The following is a 14,396-nucleotide window of genomic DNA, read 5'->3' on the forward strand; positions in this document are numbered from 1 at the left end:
TAATTAGGTATCGAAATGTAATCGCATCCATAACAGGAGAATAAGTTTCTTCATAATCAACTCCTGGTCTCTGTGAGAAACCTTGTGCGACAAGGCGAGCTGGATGCGATTACATTTCGATACCTAATTAACCTTGTAGTTTCAAAGAACTTAGAAATGCGTCTCATGGATGTTGTTACTGCTTATTTATATGGGTCACTTGACACAAACATTTATATGAAAATCCCCGAAGGATTTAAAATGCCCGAAATATTGAAATCAAAACCACGAGAATTATGCGCTGTCAAGTTACAACGATCATTGTACGGGCTAAAACAATCAGGACGTATGTGGTATAAACGTCTGAGTGAACATTTAGTGAAAAATGGATATACAAATAATCCTATTTCACCATGTGTGTTTATAAAAAGGACGATGTCTGGATTTGTGATTATTGCTGTCTATGTTGATGATTTAAATATCATTGGAACTCCCCGTGAAATTCAGGATGCATCCACCTATTTAAAAGGAGAATTTGAGATGAAAGATCTCGGACAAACCAAGTTTTGTCTTGGATTACAAATAGAGCATTTGAATACGGGAATTTTTCTACATCAATCTAATTATACAAAAAGGGTACTAAAGCGGTTCAATATGGATAAGGCAAATCCCCTGAGTACTCCAATGATTAATAGATCATTGAATGTTGAAACAGATCCATTTCGCCCCCGTGAAGATGGTGAAGAGACACTTGGTCCTGAAGTACCATATTTAAGTGCAATAGGGGCTCTTATGTATCTTGCCAACTGTACTCGACCTGATGTAGCATTTGCTACTAATCTGTTAGCAAGATATAGTTCAGATCCTACACGAAGGCATTGGAATGGGATTAAGCACATTTTCCGTTATCTTCAAGGATCGATCGATTTGGGATTATTTTTCCCTAAAAGTACAAAACAAGAAATTGTTGGTTTTGCAGATGCAGGATATTTATCTGATCCACATAAGGGAAGATCACAAACAGGTTATATCTTCACAATCAATGGAACTGCATTAGCTTGGCGTTCTCAAAAGCAAACATTGGTTGCTACGTCATCTAATCACGCAGAAGTTATCGCGCTACATGAAGGAAGTCGGGAATGTGTATGGCTTAGATCTTTGACTCAACATATCCAGACAGCTAGTGGATTATCAACCAATAAAGCTCCAATAATATTATTTGAAGATAACGCTGCATGCGTTGCACAAACTAAGGGAGGATATATTAAAAGCGATAGGACAAAACATATTCCTCCGAAGTTCTTTGCATACACTCAAGAGCTGGAAAAGAATAAGGAGATTGAAGTCAGATACATACGATCATGTGATAATGCAGCAGACCTATTCACAAAAGCTCTACCGACAACAATGTTCAAGAAACATGTACATAACATTGGAATGCGTCATCTACGAGACCTTTGATCCGATATACAGGGGGAGCGTGGAACTGCACTCTTTTTCCCTTATCAGGTTTTATCCCAAGGGGTTTTACTGATAAGGTTTTTAACGAGGCAGTATAAGACACGCAAATACATTTTGATTAACCGTAGCTCCAAGGGGGAGTGTTATAAATGAATAGTGAAGCTACGGTACTGTTCACGCAGCCGGATACTGTTCACGCAGCCGGACACTGTTCACGCAGCCGGGTACTGTTCACGCCGCCATACGGTTACTGTTCATAAATACGTATACGTGAACAGTAACTTCGGATTTTCTATAAATAGCTCATTTCCCTCCTTCATTTGTACATAATTCCAAGAAAAGAAAATTATTGAAATCTCGTTCCTGGGTCTCTCAAACGATCGATTTCGGTTTCTAGTTAACGATCTGATTCTCGGGTCTTCTATATTTCTTCGTTTTTCACAACAATATCATCTAACAATGCATGTTGAAGAATCGTGTATGAACTCTAGAGAGTTCCAAAGAATGATGAGAAGAACAAGACATGATTTAGACAAGAACAAGAAAGACAACTCATATGATAGGATCGTGAGTTCTGAGTTATGTCGAAAGAACTATATATAATGTATATTAATTTCCTCAAGACTATTATATATATAGATAAGTTAAAACTGTAGAATTTACTATCGCATTTACAGCAGTTGTACCAATTGATTCCTACCAATTGATTCCTACTTGTAAGATATAAATCTAAATCACAATTTAACCATGAAATAGTTGTTGTGAATGGGAAGGGACATTATACAAAATACTCTCCTTCTGTTAAAACTATTTCTGCACATATCATCCTTCAAATGTGACCATGTGACCAGAATAATTATATGATCACATAATGATCACATTGGTCATAACGTTAAATTTATGGCGATAACACCAAATCACTATGATCACACCTTATATATTACACTAATCACTTGATGAAATCATCATAAATTTAACGTTGTGATCAATGTGACCATTATGTGACCACACAGTTATTCTGATCACATGATTACATATGGAAAAGGGTATGTGCAGAAGTAATTTTAACAGAAGAATGATATTTTGGATATTTTTTGTCGGATGGGAACCATGCGGATGGGTATATATATGTAAATATGTATGTATATATATTTTATTTATGATTATTTTATTGTTTTTATTTTTTATTTTTATTTATTTTATTAATCTGACGTGATGTGATACGACATGTAATTAACTAATCGCTTTTGCCACGGATTTTACAATTTTACTAGACTAATTTGTTAAGTTTTTAAAAATATATTATATGATAATCAATATAAATATAGAATTTATTTTGTGATTAAAAAATACAAATATTAAATGTCGACAAAAAAAATTATAGGGTTTTTCTTTTGTCTTTTTTCTCTATTAAATTTTCCCAACTAGTCGTCAGCTTAGTTACAAAAAATAAAAAAAATTATAAATAACATCTGAAAAATGTATAGATGATCTAGTGTTAAGACAACATACAAAGTATGTTCTTACCCTAAATTCAAATCCAAGTGTAGGAAGTGACATTCACATGGACTTTTCCGATCTTTTAAAAAAATGTAATTGGGTCAAAGATCCGTAAACTTTTAGATTATAAAAAAAAAACATCGGAAAAAAAAAATGTGGATTTTGCAAGTGGCACGTCGTCTCATATTCTTTAATCTCTCCTCAAAATAAATGTTTATGTAATTATTACGTCACTGTTATTCCATCGAGGGACTGTTAAGGGGTATTTGAGTATAAATAATTAAATATAACGTGCCAAATGAAACTGACCCATATTGCACCGTACCTTGACATCTTTCCATTATTTTCGGATAGACAACACTTGCTATTTAATAATACATTACCCATTATGGGTGAGAAGAGTGATCCCGGAAAATTTGGCCGCCGGGGCTTCACGGCGGCGGAGATGGAATCACTCGCCGCCGTTTGCGACACCATCTTGCCTCCTCTGTCGCCGGAAGATTCCGCCGGCGGCGGCGAAGATGATCATCCCAACAAAGAGGCTCTCCGGTCTTTCTGCTCAGCTTCTGCTTCTCAGCCTCTTTTTCTTCATCAGGTTCTCTCTCTCTCTCTCCATCAAGCTTATGCTTTTATGAATCTGTAACTGTTAAGACTTTGTATCTGATCTTGGAACTTTGGTACATATATCTCAAGAACGTTGGAGTTATATCATTAAGGAAACAATCCCCAAAAGGGTCTAAACTTGGATTCAGAAAAGATTCGAACTTTGAAAGAAAGAAAAAATACAATTTTGTTACCCAACTTTGATCTTGACATATGTTGATTATACCCAAATTCAGTTTGAAGACAAAAGTCTAGGTCTTTTGACATTTCTAAACAAAAAGACAAAAGCTTTGGTCTTTTCTCGGCCCTGTTTCTTCAACCTTATCTTAATACTCTTCTGAATTTCTCTCGAGCTGTCTTTTCGGTCAAGTAAAAAGCCGAAGACCAACTTCATATCATCAATCAATTCGCGTTTTTACCTCTTAGTTTCTTGAAATTTTTTTTTTACAGTAACTGTTTTTTTTTTTACCCACAGACCGTTGAGCTGATGCTCAAAAGAGGGTTCATAGAAGCAGTGCTTGTGGTGAGACTGGTTTTACTTCTACTGTCTTCAAGGTTTGGAACTCTGCTCCTCTGCGGGACCCACTGTTTGGTCCCGAACTGGCCTTTTGTCGAAAGATTCGGAAGCCTCTCGCTGGAGAAGAGGGAAAGGGTTCTTCAGAAATGGTTCAGAAACCGGCTTTTGTTTCCCATCAGAGTCGCCTTCATCTTCATAAAAGTCATTTTCCTCTTCTGTTTCTTCTCTTGGGTACGTAGAAAATCCTGTCTGTCTGTACTCTAACATACGCTTGATTTTGCATCTCAATCATGACCTGTGTTATTCGTAAGAGACAACGAAACACTGACGTAAAGCAGAAGAAACCGATCTTGCAAAAACCCAGAAAAAGATTTTATTTCAGAAAAGATCTTGTTCTTGATCTGTGCAGATCGGTCCGAATGGGGATAACCCAGCATGGGAAGCTATACAGTATCAGGTGAAAGCCGAGGATAATGAATCCTCTTACGTTCCGAAAGAACGACCTCTCGAGAAGGGAATGGTGGACACTATGAAAGAGACGGACTCAACTCTTCCCGAAACGATCAGACAGAAAGAGCTCGGAGTAACATTTGGTTCGAAACATGACACAATCGAGATCAAATGCGACGCTGTAATCATTGGTTCTGGTTCAGGTGGAGGAGTGGCGGCTGCTGTTCTAGCAAATGCCGGACTGAAAGTTGTTGTTCTCGAGAAAGGAAGCTACTTTGTGTCATCTGAATACAGTCCTTTCGAGGGACCGGGACTGAGTGAATTGTATGAATCAGGAGGGATCCTTCCGACTGTTGATGGAAATCTCATGATCTTAGCAGGAGCTACTGTAGGTGGTGGCTCAGTTGTGAACTACTCGGCAAGCATCAAAACCCCCGAATCCGTGCTGCGAGAATGGGCCGAAGATCACAAGATCCCGCTTTTCGGGACTCAAGAATATGTCTCGGCCATGGATGTTGTCTGGAAAAGGATCAGTGTCACTGAGAAATGCAGACAAGAGAGTTTTCAGAATCAAGTTCTGAGGAAAGGATGTCTGAATCTCGGGCTGAAAGTGGAGAATGTGCCACGAAACTCCTCAGAGAATCATTGTTGTGGATCGTGTTGCTATGGCTGCAGACAAGGGGATAAGCAAGGAAGCGACCGGACATGGTTGTTAGATGCGGTGAATCATGGGGCTATTATCTTAACGGGATGTAAAGCCGAGAGATTAATACTAGAAAAGAACATGAACAGAGGTGTCGGTGCTAAGAAAATGAAATGTTCGGGAGTGATGGCGAATTCTTTAAACGGGAACATATCAAAGAAGTTGCATATTGAAGCCAAAGTAACAGTTGTGGCATGTGGGGCTATTTCAACCCCTCCATTGATGATCAAAAGTGGTCTAAAGAACCGGAACATAGGCCGGAACCTTCATCTGCATCCTGTTCTAATGGCTTGGGGGTACTTTCCTGAAAAGGAAACCTCTGATCTTAAAGGAAGTATCTATGAGGGCGAGATACTTACCTCGATCAATAAGGTCGTATCATATCAAGATTCCGAAGTTAGAGCCATTATAGAAACACCGGCTCTTGGACCATCCTCCTTCGCTGCAGTATGTCCATGGATCTCGGGTCTTGACATGAAGAACAGAATGATAAAGTATTCAAGAACCGCACATCTGTTAACGATAGTGAGGGATCGCGGATCTGGAGAGATCAAGACAGAGGGAAGAGTAAAATACGTTGTGGACAAAACCGACAAAGAGAACATCGTTGCGGGACTGAGACAGTCACTGAGGATACTGATATCGGCAAGAGCAGTGGAAGTAGGCACTCATCGAAGCGACGGGCAAAGATTCAAATGTAAAGGGATGGACGAGAAAGCAATCGAGGAGTTCTTGGACACGGTTACCGCAGAGGACGGGGCGAGTTCTTTGACCGAGAAATGGGCAGTTTATGGATCAGCGCATCAGATGGGAAGTTGCAGGATTGGAGAAAATGAAGAAGAAGGAGCTCTTGATCCAAACGGAGAGAGCTGGGAAGCCGAAGGACTGTTTGTGTGTGATGGAAGTGTTTTACCAAGCGCCATTGGAGTAAATCCAATGATCACAATCATGGCCACATCTTATGGCATTTCCACAGGGATTGCAAGGAGAAAGTCCTAGATTTCTTGATCAGAAACTCATCATATCTGAACAAATGAGTTTTGTATTTCGGATTTCTATCGTCGTAATTCAGATTCTTATGGAATGTGGCCTTACCCTTAACTTTCTATGGGTTTTTTTTTTCATGTATAGTAACCCTTTTCCGACAAAGACGATAAACCAAATCAGGATGCAGATTGCTACACACTGGAACGTGGAGAGGTAAGCGAATGGCAATTATTATTAGAAAAGCGAGATTCTAAATTTGAATCTCAGATTTACAAAAGAAACCAGTATGAACTGGGAACTGAAAACGTCTTCTTCATTACACTTGAATGGTTTTACAGATACAAAGCCTCCTGTTTTCTTTAGGACAATCGTTAGCTAACCCAACTGTCCAAAGTTTCTCAGGAGCTTCTCCGAGCGATAAAAATGCCGAAACGTCCCCTCAATCTTCGTATTAGGGTTTCGAGATTCGGCCCTTCGAGTAACAACAATCTTTATCTTCCAGTGTCTGTGTTGAAACCTCACCCGTCGGAATCCATCTCACGGAACGGTAAAGGCACCGTCTTTACCGCCCTGAATTCACCCACGTTGTTCAAATGCTCGTTCTCTAGCCTGGTCGGTAAGAAATCGGGTTTAACTTTTGTATAATATAACCTTATTCTGAAAACATTTCATAATATAATCCACCAAGATTCGGAAAGGGTTACCTGTAGAAATTCCAATGACCTCTTCTGATAACTTCAAGCGACGCCAAGAAGAAATCGAGCATGTGAGACTGAACCGGACTGACCCGGAATCTCATCACGGTCTCGATCCATGCCACTCTCAGCACGAAATTCAGCGCCTGAAAGAAAAAGAGGAAAAGCCCACTTCTTTCAGCACCTCAAACTGATAACTTGCGTGACAAGTAACCTACTTTCTGAAAATGGGAATCATAGTACTTACGATGGACAGATAGTAGATGTTCTTGTTCTTGAGGATGAGTTCGTCTCTGAGCCATGGGTTCTTGGATTTGGGTTTGAAAAGTCCCCAATCCTTGACGAAATCCCAGTATAACTGGTAAACGGTGGCCACAACCGAGCTGACGAGCACGAAGGCGAACCACAGCGAGCTACTTTCCCTGGCGTAGGTTATACGTACACCTGCAGCCACCATGGCCGATACGTATTTCCCCATGTTGACGAGGTGGTCCGTGTTGGACTCGTCCCACCATCTTCTTATGCACTGTGCCATTCGAACCAGTAACAGTTAGGGGTGGAAGTTTTTAACCGAGACCCAAGGATTTTCGAGTATCCGGGTCACGGCATTAGGAAACAGAAAACAGCGGGTATATCCCGCCTTACCGGCAAGAGTAAAGACACGTTTATATCCCTATTATTTTAATGTATTTATAATACTACATAGATATATTTTGTATAAAACTACCAAAATATCCCTAAAGTCGATGACAAAATTTTCACCTCTCAGTACCCGATAATACCTCTAGAAAACCCACGAGACAACATTAATGACATGAAGCCTTTGATCTCAAACTTGACTCCCCACATATGTATGTATGTATAATGTATGTATGGGCCATTGTGTGTGTATATATATGATAACGAGTTGTATTGAAAGAAGAGAAGCTTATAAGTAAGAGCTTACTTGCATGGCACGCCAGAAATAGGGAGAGAAGGAGATGACGTAAGCGAGCTCCCTGTAGATTCTTCCGTTCTTGCAGGTGTTGTATTCATGCGTCCTGAAGCTTTTAGCCATGAAGTAACATCCCGTTGATTCCAAGTGTCTTAGCAGCGGAATCTGTAAAAACCAGACATAACAGAAATCTCAGTCCCAGTTGATCGATCCTTGGCTCATGGAAGTTATAATTAACAAAATCAAATTCTATGCTTTGTTGAATCAAAATCATAATTACTCGTTGTAATTACCTGGCTGGTGAGTTGATCGGCCATGAAGAAATCTACCATCAAAACCTAAAAACATTCAGATATATGAAGAGATGATGGATGAGCAAAACTCTCGGCTGGTTTCTTGCGCTCCAAGTAACGAGTAACGAGTCTTTCACTGACCTTGTAGAACGGCGAACAAACGATGTTACGCAGAATCCGGATGAAGCAGTACCTCGTGGGTCGATAAAATACATCGAAAGGGCATATCAGAATGCAAATGAAGATCTGCCCGCCAAAAAAGAAATCGAAAAAGGAAACTACTTCAGTAACAGAAGCTGCAATCTTCAAACCTTAAGTATCTGAAAGAGTAAACCCTAAAACCTGAATCATCTGTAACAAAAAGAAATATGCTAGCTACCAAGAGGAAGATGCCGGGGATGGTATCCACTTGGGTGGGAGAGAAGCCGGCGGCTCGGAGGATGAGGGGGACGACCATGGCGGCTACGACCGCCGTCATGAAGGTGGTGCATATCAGAAACGCGTCTCGATAACGCAAGGCCGTGTTCGGAGATAGCTCGAATATGAAAACGTAGTTGATCCTCGTGTTCTTCCACATGAACAGGTTGCATCCGTACATGAACAAGTGCAGGCTCAGCAACGCAAACACACTGCATTTTTTTTACGTTTTCGGATCGATTAGAGATTCGGGTTGGACTAGATTTGGGGTGCTAATTGATCGGTTAAATACCTGAAAACGGGGTATACGGTCTCCATATAAGACGTTTGGGTGCTAGATGAGAAAATCCCAGAAAGGTGGGCCAAAATTACGTATACGCTAAATAATGAGACGAAACAGCCCGTGAATAAACCTGCCGAAAGAAATGAAATCACGATGTCAATATAAATCAATGAGACAAAACATAAATAAATGGATATAATTGATTTTATCAATGTAAATTACATGTTCTCAATACTTTCTCATTAGAAAATGATCTTTTTCTAGTTTTTGTGATATTTAAATTATTTATTGTGATTATGATTAGACAATAAAACCTTATTTAAAAAAAATCAAACCGAATCAGAAAGCATCATTGTTCTATTAAAGTAATTTCAGCTTTAATGTGCCCATGCATAGAAGAAACCTCTAATTACTAATTGAGATGAGTAATGAATATAATTAAAACTATATAATTAGAGGCAATCTTTTATTTTTGTTAATTAATAATTAAGGAAAATAATCAAAAGTAGGAGAGAAAATGAAAGAAAATAAATTATACCAACGAAGAAAGTGACCATGTGAGAATCTTTCTGCCGTTGGGGCCGTAAGAACTTCATGGCCTTTTTCCTGTCATTGTTGGCGAAGTGCTTTGTGAATATGGACTCCACTTCGTCCATTAGTCTCACCACCTTTTTTTTATTTTATTTTTTTTAACAAAATTCAGACCACAAAACAAAAAGTAATTATTTCATTAAATAATTATCATCATCATCATCATCATTATTCTTATTATATACTTATTTATTTCATAATGGGGTTCCATTGATTAATCATTACAAAAATTTATCAATTTTTTTTTTTGTTGTTACCTTGTCCGAACTGATAAAATAAGATCTCTTTACAACGGCGAGGTAACTTGAAGATGCCTGTTGGTTGCAGACCTGTCCACATATATCATCACTTGCATTATAAAATCTTGAATAATTTCACGCTTGAATTATATAGTTTTATATAAAATTTTCCAATTGTTATATATGTAATTAAGGACATGAAAAATTTTGTAATCGGTGTACACGACCAATGGACCCACTTTTCCATGTATTTATCATTAAAGCAAGAGACCACATTATTGATTACCTTGTCAAATTTCTTCAGAATCTTTGTGAAAGCCACCATATTCAATGAGCTGAACAAAAATAAAATAAAATAGAATCATCATAAAAATACATAATAAAATATATATTGAAAATTACGGAGAATTAGAATTATTTATGGAGTTATATTTATGATAAGATTAGTGTTAGTGTTTTAATAGAATTAGTTTATAGTTTGAATATATTATAAAAAAATATAATTTTGTAATATATAACTCTAACTGTTCGTAATTTTAAATAAAATAACGTGTAAAGGAGAGACGAGAAATTACCTGTAAGTCTTCAACAAGCCGAGGCCTCTATAGAGCTCGACGAAGGCCTTCCTTATCATTTTCTCGGCGCATTGAATCTTTTTCCGGTTGACGTAGTCGCCTCCGCCGTTGCCGGGGCGGGGATTGTTGACGAGTTCTTCCCAGAGAACGGACGTGACGGCCGAGATGGACCGGGGAGGGCCGGTTCCGGGGGGCGGGGCAGGAAGGTCGACTCGGAGGGCCATCTTCGGCTTCCCGTTCTTGGCCTTGCTCCTCGTCGCCGAGTTTATGAAACTCACTCCGTTTCTCTCCAACGCCTCTATGATTTCCTCCGTTCTTGATGCCTCGCTCTGTGAATCGCTTAGTTCCCCCGGAGATCCTGCATCGATTTTGGATCGTTGGATTGCGTAATTTAATCCCGGATTTAGATTAAAGATATTTAAGAGAAACTATTTTAAAGAAAACCAGTTGGATTATGTACGTGCAACCGATTAATACGTTTGAACGATGTATAACAAAAGCACAAATTATATATGTCAAAATTTGGTTGTAGCGCATGTCTATTTGATGAATGGGCATTTTCATATATAGTTAGCTTAAATAGATCATGTTCATATTAATTACCTTGTTCACGGTCCGATATATTGGTATAGAGCCTAGTAAATTTATAAAATTCACGACTAATATATATTAGGTTAATAAATCAAATATTTGGATAAGCTATAGTTAGTATATGCGACAGTCTTATAAAAGTAAACCCTAGATTTCAAAACGAAATATTTCCCAAGAGAAATTTGTTTCAAAGACTAAAAATATGGCATTTAAACCCCCCTAAACAAAAATTTATTAATTCAATAATTATTAATATGGATGTCATATATATATATATATATATATATATATATATATATAAAGAGACACGTATTAGAAGAAACGAGATCTAAAAGAGAAGAAATCATGTCAAATTTGAAGACCCTGGTCTTGTTGGGAAGATTTGATGTTTGGTCCAATTTCGTCTACTTACTCACAAAATCTGTTCCTTTATAACCAATTATTATTTTCATTTCATTTATTTGTCGGCCACATAGGCGAAATTGTCGACACCCTAAAATCATTTCCAAGATTTTGCGTCTTCGAGTTTCGCAAAGCATACATACATACATACATACATACATACATACATACATACATACATACATACATACATACATATATACATACATACATACACATATATATATATATATATAAACTGACCTGAAAAATCAGAATTTCGAGCGGAAGAAGACCAAGAGCGATGTGAAGATCCCGACCCGTTTCTCCTCCTCCGATCACTTAGAATCTGTTTGATTTCCGCGAGAATCTCTAATTGTTTCTTGAGAGATTCTCCTTTCTCAAGAAAATCTGCTTCCTTCGATTTGTAGAATTGATTCACCTTATTCAATTCTTCGTCCAATCTCGCGAAAAATACTTTCACCTACGAAAAATGAATAATTAGTGTTCGTGATATAATTAAAAAAAAAGTATTATTATATTATAAAAATAGCTTGTTTAAGAAATTGCTAAATTTAATAAGCGGCTCGTGTTTTTATTAATTTTTTTTATAGAAAGACATTTAATTATCGCTCCCGTCAATAAAAAAAGCACTATCAATTTGCGCAATAATAAAAAGGAAAAAAAAAAAGTAATCCGAGTCGATCAAAGACTACTGATATATTAGAATTCAGAAGTTCTTAGATACTAAGTAATTAATATAATTAATAACCAAGACATACATATACGTATACATACGTGTATATATATATATATATATATATACCTCGTCTTCTTCGGAGAATAACTGAACAAGTTCAGTTTGGTAAATTTCATCGTCGTCATCTCCATCCTCCGAACTCTTTCTTCTCACCTGCGAATTCCCAAAAACCGACATAAAAGTGAGCTATTCGTTTTTTTTACACTTTAAATTTGAATTAATATTTAAATCCGACAACAACCTTAGGATTGGTTCATTTTTATATTTAAAAAATTCGATTTTTTAAATATATTTTTATTTTAGAGAGAGGTTGTTTCGCTCGTCACGATGGTTTCGTGATTATATCACCGTCGCCATAACCGTTTCCTCGTTCGCTTTCGTGATAGAATGAGGGAATAACCCTTTTTTTTGGGGGGATTAACGCGTAGGGACTAATTAATACGAGGAAGAAACGAAATAATAATGCGTAATGATTAGAGGAAAGAGTCATGCCACTCTCAGCACGAAATTCAGCGCCTGAAAGAAAAAGAGGAAAAGCCCACTTGTTATATACTGATTTTTTTGGAGGGTCTTACTATTTGTTGTATAGTGTTTTAAATCGTTCATTAAATGTATAAATGACATTATGATTTATTTTTTTTTAAATTGTGGGATACTAAATAAATAAAATAATTGAAACTAATATCTCTGTCTTCCCATTTTTCGTAGAAAGAGAAACAGAAAGCGGATATCTCCTGAAATTTGCAGACAAAGTAGAAATTCTGGTATTTTGTCGCGTAAACAAAAAGACGCGACAAGACTGGAAAACGGACCAAGGAGGACACAAAACTCCATTTACAGAATTGAATTAATGCATGAAACATTTATAAAAGTAAATAATTCAATTACATACCTTAAAAAAAATTATTTAAAAAAAAAAACCATTTCGTTTTCCTAATAAACTTTCTCTCTCCACTAAACCAAACGATCACACGTCAAAATGCCATCCACAACATCCTATACACGCACCATTTTTCAATCTATATTCATTGCAACACGATGATATCAGCGATATTCGTATATATCTCTAATATGATTTACCTGAATAATCTCGGGTTTTTCGCGGGCCGAGAAGAAGTTCTCGGCCAGTTTGCGGAGGGGGTCGAGGAGAGAGCGTCCGAAATCGGAGCGAGCGTCGGTGTAATGAGAAGATTGTTTCGGTTTACGGGAGAGTTTGATCTTCTTGATCTGTTTCTTCAGCTGCCAGTAGTTGACGAATGCCTCTTTCCACTCGGGTATCAACTGAGCCTCGAGCTCCTTCGAGAACTTCACCATTTCCAAAATCTCTCTCTCTCTCTCTCGTTTTCAATTTCTTCCGTTTTCTTCTATTCCGGTTCCGAGATCAAGAAGAACCGGTAATGATTGTGAAAATCGGAAGAAAAATGTGAAGAGGGTTGAAGGGTTTTTGTAGAGAGGCATTAAGAGGGAAGGAAATGAAGTTTGTATATATAGAGAGAGATTGTGAGAGAGAGAGAGAGAGAGAGAGACGTGTGGAGAAGGTGAATGAGTTTCATTTGGTTGGTCGATAATGGAAATCTTTTTCACACACATGGTAAGACGATATAGCTTTTTAATCGATTTTTTTTAAAGGTGTATTAAATTACAGGCTAGTTCTTTATTATATAATTTTTTTTGTATGATATCTTAATTTGGTCATTGTGCGGTGACCATAACGGCTTTCATTTATCATTTTCTCGCAAAAAAAAAATGTACCAATGTATTGTTTTTTTTTAATTCTAAGTTTCTCCCCTCCACTAAATATTAATTACACTACCAAAACAAATACTAAATATTCAGTGCGATTTTGTGACACTAAATATTGTTTATCTCAAGTTAAAACCTCAAACTCTTTGTTTGGAATCGAAATATTCAGTGCGATTTTGTGACACTAAATGATTTATAAAAAGACTATTTCAAGGAAAAATCGTAATCCGAAAAAAAATATTATTTCATCAAAATCGATGGCGATAAAAAAAATTCTATTGACTATATTTTAAATAATAAAAATTATCCTTTTTATTCTGATAACATTTTGAGAGATGGTAGGATAAAACTACAAAATACCATTGATAACAATATATTTTCATTTGTTAAAGTACAGTTTGTTTGAACACATACACACCCACACACACATATATATATATATATATATATATGTATATGCTATGAGTTAAGCCAAATTTTTCTATCAATTAATATAATACATATAAAAAGCTAACAACTATGAGCAAATATTTTTTTGTTCATACATACATTTTCATGCATGCATATGCACACATTATGTTTTAGACATCGTTAATGTGCAATTCACCAATATCCAATACAACTAGACTTTTATCTATTCTTAGGTCAAAAGATTATCTAGCTTTATTTCTAGTACTATATATATATATATATA

General features: G+C 37.0%; 2 protein-coding genes across 2 annotated transcripts; one reads left to right on the forward strand and one right to left on the reverse strand.

The window, feature by feature from the left end:
• Positions 1 to 3,230: 3,230 nt before the first annotated feature.
• Positions 3,231 to 6,297, forward strand: LOC104808645 (long-chain-alcohol oxidase FAO3-like). Its single transcript, XM_010534371.2, has 3 exons — positions 3,231 to 3,535; positions 4,019 to 4,291; positions 4,470 to 6,297. Exons 1-3 carry the CDS (start codon positions 3,239 to 3,241, stop codon positions 6,210 to 6,212), a joined length of 2,313 nt encoding a protein of 770 aa, XP_010532673.1. The 5' UTR covers positions 3,231 to 3,238; the 3' UTR covers positions 6,213 to 6,297.
• A 111-nt stretch (positions 6,298 to 6,408) lies between these two features.
• LOC104808646 (phosphate transporter PHO1-like) lies at positions 6,409 to 13,466 on the reverse strand. Its single transcript, XM_010534372.2, has 15 exons — positions 13,040 to 13,466; positions 12,026 to 12,112; positions 11,464 to 11,683; positions 10,228 to 10,585; positions 9,939 to 9,987; positions 9,671 to 9,742; positions 9,361 to 9,490; positions 8,832 to 8,952; positions 8,502 to 8,751; positions 8,264 to 8,368; positions 8,123 to 8,167; positions 7,842 to 7,994; positions 7,143 to 7,421; positions 6,905 to 7,041; positions 6,409 to 6,809 (listed from the first exon to the last, which is right to left on the reverse strand). Exons 1-15 carry the CDS (start codon positions 13,271 to 13,273, stop codon positions 6,719 to 6,721), a joined length of 2,331 nt encoding a protein of 776 aa, XP_010532674.1. The 5' UTR covers positions 13,274 to 13,466; the 3' UTR covers positions 6,409 to 6,718.
• Positions 13,467 to 14,396: the final 930 nt, after the last annotated feature.

Source organism: Tarenaya hassleriana, unplaced genomic scaffold (genome assembly GCF_000463585.1).
Source record: "Tarenaya hassleriana unplaced genomic scaffold, ASM46358v1 Cleome15, whole genome shotgun sequence".
In the NCBI taxonomy this organism is placed as follows: Eukaryota; Viridiplantae; Streptophyta; class Magnoliopsida; order Brassicales; family Cleomaceae; genus Tarenaya; species Tarenaya hassleriana.

Coding starts and splice junctions, on each gene's coding strand:
- LOC104808645 (XM_010534371.2), top strand. CDS start 3,239: ATGAAACTGACCCATATTGCACCGTACCTTGACATCTTTCCATTATTT. Junction 3,536..4,018: donor AGCCTCTTTTTCTTCATCAG/GTTCTCTCTCTC, acceptor TTTTACCCACAG/ACCGTTGAGCTGATGCTCAA. Junction 4,292..4,469: donor TCTTCTGTTTCTTCTCTTGG/GTACGTAGAAAA, acceptor TGATCTGTGCAG/ATCGGTCCGAATGGGGATAA.
- LOC104808646 (XM_010534372.2), bottom strand. CDS start 13,273: ATGGTGAAGTTCTCGAAGGAGCTCGAGGCTCAGTTGATACCCGAGTGG. Junction 8,168..8,263: donor TTTGTTCGCCGTTCTACAAG/GTCAGTGAAAGA, acceptor GAATGTTTTTAG/GTTTTGATGGTAGATTTCTT. Junction 7,422..7,841: donor ATTTCTGGCGTGCCATGCAA/GTAAGCTCTTAC, acceptor CGAATGGCACAG/TGCATAAGAAGATGGTGGGA.